Raw genomic sequence first — 7072 nt, 5'->3', positions numbered from 1 at the left:
GGGAAAGAAAGTGGGGAGATTGGCAAGAGGGGAGGAGCAGGTAGGAAGAGGTGAGAAAGGGAAAAAGAGAGGGAGAGAGAGGGAGGAAGGGAGAGGAGGAAAATAAGCGAAAAGAAGAAAGACTGGGAGGGGGGAGGGACGAGGGAAGAGGGGTGATGGAGGGGTGGTGGCTGCCTCCAGCTCCACTTCGAGGCTAGCGGGAAACCTAGAGGGCCGGGCAGGCGGGGGCAGTTCTACCCCATCCTCCCGCGAGCAGGGGCTGCAAACGGCGGGTGAGCGCGTGCGCGTGCTCGGGTGAGCGGGGGCGCGATTTCCGGGCCCCTCAACCTTTTTCTGGGAGTGTGTCATGGCGTCTAATTATGAACCTCGCTGACTCCCCTAACTCCTGGCACCATCTGTGACGATCCCATAAAGGCAAGGGCGACGACTTTCCCCCCCCCCCCGCAGTTGCTAGGGTAGTGGCAGAATCGGGAAACTGGGTGGGGTTCGACCCAAATCTGCGGGCGAGGGTGAGTGGTGGGGAGGAGTGTGACCGCGAGCTCTGCTCTTCCCGGGTCCCGCCCCTCTGGCCTCGAGCTTCGCTCTTCCTGGGCCCCGCCCCTCTCTGGCCCTGCCCTTCTCCGGCCCAGCTCGTCGTCGGCCCTGCCCCTACGCCTTCCCGCGCACATGCGCCCTGGGGCCCCCGCGTTTGTAGGAGGCCCGGGAACGGGAGGAATCCCGCGTTGCAGCTCGGCCTGTCCCCTCAGCCCGGTGCCGGGGGGCCCACTGCGGTAAGAGGCTCGAGGAATTAGGGCTGGCCTACTTGGACCCCCGCGCTGGGCTGAAGAAGAGGCCGAGGGCGGCCCCTTCCCCTCTGGACAATCACGTGCAACCCCTTTCTACAAATGGGGAAACTGAGGCCCAGACGGGGGGGGGGGGGTCTGTCGGCCAGAACGTCCGTTTCATTTTGCAGATGAGAAAACTGAGGCCCAGAGAGAGGTAGAGGACCTGAGGTTGCTCTGTGTTAAATAGTTGAAGGAAGCAAGAAATTGTCAAAGTGGGAGGCCCCAACTTACTTTGCTGGGAGAACGGGGTTCGGAATAACCGATCTTAAAAGTTCCTGTTGTAGGAATTGGGGGGTGGGTCGGAAACTACTTCAGTTCGTTCAAGCACCCTTAAAGCGGCTTGGTGAAAACATTTCTCTCCCCAGACTTTTGAGCTGGAAGCTGTAAACAGGTGTTTACTATCCTGAACCCGCCCCCCCCCCTTTTTTTTTTTTAAAGAAAAAGTTTCGTTTCATTTCCAGGCCAACCATAGCCACGATTTCATGCAGAGATAATGAACAGACAGCAGTTGTGAAAGCCTTGGTGAGATCCCAGTTTACGTGCCATATTTATATTTCCTGTTTATTACCTGTTAGCCCCAAATCGTGGAACACTAAAACCTTCATGGATTTATTGGGTGGTTTTGCAGTGCTGGCCCTCAAACCTCGGAGGCATTTTGTTCAGAAGCCAGATCTCGCTTTTTTTTTTTTTTAATTAAGACAAAACCTACCTAGGTATCGAGAGCTAGTTTGCTTTTCTAGTCTTAGCTTTTGTACTGAGTATCACAGTATAATTATCACAGAATTGACTATCCAATTGAACCAGCCTTTGCCCTTGGCTAGTATGTCATCATTAAACCAGTGGCAAAAAGACTTTACAGCTTTCCTGTCATTTTTGTTTCAGGTTGCATCCTCAGACCTTGAAGTAGTTCAACCTTACATTCCACATGCATTTTCATCATGATGGATACCCAATATGTCCTCTGCAGATGGAAAGAGCGTTTATGGCCAGCAAAGGTGACAAGCTGTTACTGTTTTCATAATTTCAAGAATTAAAGATGACTTTTTGGTGACACTTAATGTCTCCATCAGGTGTTAAAAAGGGTACTTAAGATTCAGTTTAGCAAAATGATTGAGCTGTACAGTTTGTCTCCATGAAAACATTGGCATAAAGTTCTTATTGGTAAAAACTTGTCCCAAACAGCTTCAGGGCACCATTCCAAAATCTTGCATTTTGCATACATTTTTAAGTGAACTGAGACAGCTGTGTGAAGGCTCAGTGAGTTAGGATTATAATTCATGAGGAAATAGCCTTAAAGAGTATCTCTGGGACAGGCAGATTTTTTTTTTCCTTCCTGTGTTTTTTGTTTCATGTGACCTTACCATAATCTCTGGTTTGGGGAACTATTTATCTTCTCAGAAACAGACTGATAACAATTGCCCTTTTTTTTTTTTAATTTAGGTTTTGCCCCAATCTGGAATCTCCAGAAGACAACATATTCAGAAAAGGAAAGCAGCCTTTGTAGAAGTTGAAATATTGAGTCTAGATGAAAAGTTAAGTATTGGTTTTCCTGCAGGTGTGGCTTTTGTTTAAAATCTGATGCGAAAAAAACCCCAAAAGAACCTGATAACTCTTTTGCTAAGAATCACTAGAGGAAATAGGTATGTTCTATACAGAAGGCCCTTTGTGTTATCCAGTGGAACAACACTGGAGAAATCAAATAAAAATTATCCATAGATAAAGCTTACCTAAAATAAATGGTCTCGTCAGTTTTGGAAGAAATATATTTATTTTCACAAATCTGTTTTGTTTGTCTACTCCTTTGAAAGGTTTGAATCTATTACAAAATGACAAACTGCAATTTAATGTTTATAAGAAATTTGAGCTTACAGGGCAACTTTAAATCATCTGCTCTTTTTGAATATCTGTTAATGGAAAAATGTGATAATAACTACATTTATATAGTGCTTTAAAGTTTATCAAGCACTTTACATCTGTTCTCATTTAAGAAATTAAAATATCCATATTGTATTGGAATGTGGGATGCATTTTATAGTTGTTCAAATTAGGTTCTAGGCTGATCTGATAGTTCACAAGACTTTAAAGAACAAAAATGAAGCCTCATTTTGTCTACGACTTCAGAGCAGTGGAAAACTGTGTTACTTCATCCTGGGGATAAACAGTGTTGCTTCTTATGCTGTTTCTTATGTGCCAGGCTAAGCTGGACTGCCTTTCCTACTCTGTAAGCTCCCTAGCTGTCGAACTCAGATTTTCAGGGAGTAGAGAGGGATATAATTGAGTACTGTTAGATTTCACACAACAGTTGTTTCACAGAAACATTCTGATAACATCGCGTATTGGGAAGAGCGCTGGATTTGGAGTTAGAGAGCCTGGGTTCACATCCCAATTTTGTCTCTTGCTACCTGAGAGACTTTGGGTATGATTATTAACCTCTTGGGGACCTTATATCCTCCCTTATCTGTAAATGAACTATTTGTGAGTGTCCATGATCTTGCTATAAAGTGGCAAACCCCTGATGAGCTTTAGCTAATTTCCCATTTATAACTTTATCCTTATGGAACCCTTAATTGTTTCCTTCCCTCACTTCTAACCAATTAATAACATTGAGTGGGGTATGCCTGTATTTTATTTGAAAAGGAGGGAGTACCAGTCCTTTCTTGTAGCTCCTGCTGGGCTATAAACAGATAATTTCTTTGTTAGCATCCTTTTCAAAAAGGTGATTATATTATTCTGTATAAGTAAGTTATAAATAAGATTTACCTCAGATAAATCAATTAGAATTTATTTGGCTCTGAAGTCAGGATACCTTTTCCTTTGTTCAAAGGTAGAGCAGGAGTAAAGGTTTTTATAGCTCATTAAAGCCAGCTTCTGGCATTTAATTTAAATTTAAAGGGGGTGTGTGTGAATTTTGATTATTCAGAGGACTTATGTTTTCATTTTCTCTCATCTCTCCCCCACACATATGTACTAGTTATTATTTGAAAATATTCTCGTGGTTATAGTGGGTAATGTGACTTTTTTTGTCTCGGCAGAATTAAAGTGAAGAAGACAGAAATCAAGATTCTAAAGAAGTCTCAGATAGAAGAGATTGCTGCAGAATTTAGTAAGAGGCTATGTTACTGTAAATGTGTAATTTTAATTATAAGAGATTCCTAATTGGAAGAATTCTAAAAATTTGGTGATCCAAAACAAGTTAGTCACAGTCTTAAATTTCCTGAGCTCAGAGAAGAGCCAGAGAGAGTCCCTATAGCTCTTCCTTCCTCCCATGTTTGCTTTTGGAGCCCAGCTTCAACCCTTCTCTAAGGAAGGAGGTTGTTAGTGTACCCAGTGATCAACCTCTGGGATCTCTGGGGGTGCACATGGTTTGTTGTATATGTAGTCTTTCTCCTTTTTTCTGTTCAGACTACAGGAATCTAGGGCAGCTGCTGTGAGCTGAATCTCTCCTGATCATGGCTCTTCAGGCCAGAGAATCTACCATTGTTTTTTAAGTATTATCCAAAAAATTTTTAGGTGAAAGAAACAGCAGTGTTAAAATAATATTCATAATGAAAGCATTTAAATGTTAACAGCATAGTTTATTAATTTATTAAGGAAAAGCTTCCTCATTTACAAAAATAAACCAATAATAGTTGGAAATTTCAACACCCCATTGAATTGTACATCAGACAAAAGAAAGAAGTTAGACTCCAGGTCCTTAGTGTCGAGACTGGATTTTATTACACATAGAATAATGAGCTGGCCATAAAAGAAAGGAAATGCGTGTTTTTCGAAATACCCATAGGACATTTGTAAAAATTGATCATGTGACTCCTGGTCACAAATCTTGCAGGTTAATTTGAGCAAAAAATTTTAAGCTCATTTATGGATCATAGTATAATAAAAAATGAGTCAAAATACATTACAAAGAGAACAATATATGTAGTATAGTTGCTTAGTCACCAGTATTATTTATCAGCTATTTGCAGAAGATAGCATTAGACACTGGGGGTAGTTAAAGAGAAAATAAAGTGTTCCCCTCCCCCACCCCCATGAGGATTTAACAGTCTCGTGGGGTAGAAAGGTCAGATACACTGCTTGAGAACATATACAATAGCATCATGCTTACACAGATGTATCCTGCTTTAAGCAAATCCAGGTATGAAATCAGAATTTGCACACAGACAAATAAGGGATGATTATTCATTTTACAAAGGATGCTTTGCTTTGCCAGATTATTAAGCATTGGGCGTCTTTAAAAAGGAAACTGCCTAGAAAATGGAGTTGTCTACTAAGATTCTGTTTACACATTTTCTGTGGCGTAGATATACCTGTATATAATAGATAGTGATGTCCATTACCCCCAGAGTATTGTCTCTGAAAGGCTGCAGTGCCCAGCATATTATTGGTAACTTGTATTTCTGGACAATTAAATATTAAAACGAGGGGGAAATGTTTTGATTGATGTTTGAATTCTCTTGTTAGCATAAATAGCACTGTCCAGGCTTTTAAAAAAAACACAATCGGTGGGACCACTTCCAAGATTATTATTCTTTTTTTTAACGTTTTTAAAAATAGTCTTGGAAAGAACAAAATATTTTTATCAGTTTGCACAAATATTGAGAATAAATTATCAGCGTCCGTTTCTATTCAGTAGACATTAAATATTCTAACATAATTTTGTGGTTATGGGTTGCAGTTTGAAGGAATGTATAGTTTTATCTAAGTCAGGCTAGTAATTTGTTTATTTAAAAATAAGGTTTGGGTATGTTAGCTCTCTAAACACTTGTACTTTAATTTTAAAATCTGCATTCAACCTGTAGCTTAAATCACCAGTTTTCCTCGGCTTGTAAACCATCACTATGTTATGGGCATCATAGAAATATTTATGTGTTCAGTAAAAATTACAATATTGATTATTTTACATATTTTTAGCTACCCAAGTTGAAATAAATACTCCCCCTACGGATGAACTGATTTATAGACGATCACTTAGAGTTGCACTGGATATTTTGAATCAGAAAGCAGATACTAGTCAAGTAAACTCTTGGGGCAAAAGTCTAACTACTCCCACACTTCACAAAGTGAAACAAACAAGACCTGCACATGCTGTCTGTGAATCTGACTCGTCACCTTTTGTCTGTGAAGAAGTAGTAGGAGGGTCTGGGCCCTTTAAGAAAGAAAATGTATTACAGAGGCTGTCCAGTTCCCCTATTGAAGAAAATAAATGCAAAAAGGGTTTAAAGAGGTCTAGTAGAATTTGTGGTAACGCAACAGAGCCTTTGGCTTCTCAAACTAGAAATATTTTTGGGACTCAAAAGCCGAAGCATCAGAATTGTGAGATTTCTAAGTCACGGTCCAGAACTTGGAAAAACCAGAAACAAAAGAAAGATGATTCATCACAAAACTCACAACTGATCCTTAAGAAGAAACTTGAAGTAAAGGACAGTAGAAAAAAAGGCAGGAAGAGACCAAGGACCTCAAACAGGAATTCGTCACCTTTTAAAGCCGGAGGAGAGAATGGTACAAATATTGAACTTGGAGAACTCAGTCCAGTTTTGTCGTCTGGTAGTTCTGTTTACTTGGAGGCTTTGGAAGAAAAGGCAAGTAGTCCTGTCCAAAAAGCATTGGACTTTTCTACCAGTCATTCCTTTGTGGAATCAGAGTGTGAAAATGAACATGGCAAAATGACTTCACAGAAGTACTGCAAAGTTTTAGATGACATTAAACAGTCATCGGTTACTGAATGCCATTGTGTGGAGCCAGAAGGAACAGGGCTGTGCACCAGTGGATCTGACCCAGGCTGTTTTGCACCTAAAACGAGAATTCTTAAGCTTCCAGATTTTGAGGAAGACGAAGAAGGTAAAAGCTTGTAACTGGGGAAGTTTGACTTACATGTAATTTCAGATCATAATTTCTTTAGGAAGATCTGTACCTGTGAGGCAAGGTGGGTGGGTACCAGAAACTCTTAAATCCAATCCCTATTCTTAATTGCTAACAGTCACTTCATTTTGCAAATTGGCACCATTCATTTTGGCCGCTAAAAGTGGCCCAGTGTCCATCAGACTGGTGGTAAAAGTGGGTTAGAGTTAAGATTCTTAATTCTTTATTATGTTCTTAGTTCAGTGGGGTATGATGCTGCTGCTTTATAATAGTATTTTTCCAATACCCTTTTTGGAGGGTGGGGGGGAACAGAGGAAAGGTGCATTGATAATGATTTAAAAGGGGAAAGATAACAGGTTTATTGGTTATGTGCTCTGTGATTAGATGTT

The 7072-nt window shown here is 40.7% G+C and overlaps 1 protein-coding gene across 7 annotated transcripts in view; it reads left to right on the top strand.

The window, feature by feature from the left end:
- The first annotated feature begins 279 nt into the window (after positions 1-279).
- PWWP3A (PWWP domain containing 3A, DNA repair factor) overlaps positions 280-7072 on the top strand; it is a 30521-nt gene continuing 23728 nt past the window's right edge. Inside the window, exons 1-6 of one of the 7 annotated variants that reach the window (XM_069102004.1) lie at positions 635-770; positions 1286-1346; positions 1707-1819; positions 2265-2356; positions 3857-3927; positions 5736-6662. In XM_069102004.1, coding sequence (XP_068958105.1) covers positions 1763-1819; positions 2265-2356; positions 3857-3927; positions 5736-6662 — 1147 coding nt within the window. In that variant the 5' untranslated portion in view covers positions 635-770; positions 1286-1346; positions 1707-1762. The other 6 variants (XM_069102005.1, XM_069102007.1, XM_069102003.1 and 3 more) reach the window with 6 other exon arrangements.

The sequence above is a fragment of the Petaurus breviceps genome, unplaced genomic scaffold, assembly GCF_028583685.1.
Source record: "Petaurus breviceps papuanus isolate PSGF00001 unplaced genomic scaffold, PetGlider_PUasm1.0 523, whole genome shotgun sequence".
NCBI classification, from domain to species: domain Eukaryota; kingdom Metazoa; phylum Chordata; class Mammalia; order Diprotodontia; family Petauridae; genus Petaurus; species Petaurus breviceps.
The sequence above is the reverse complement of the archived record's forward strand: the minus strand, read 5'-3'. Positions and strand labels throughout refer to the sequence as shown.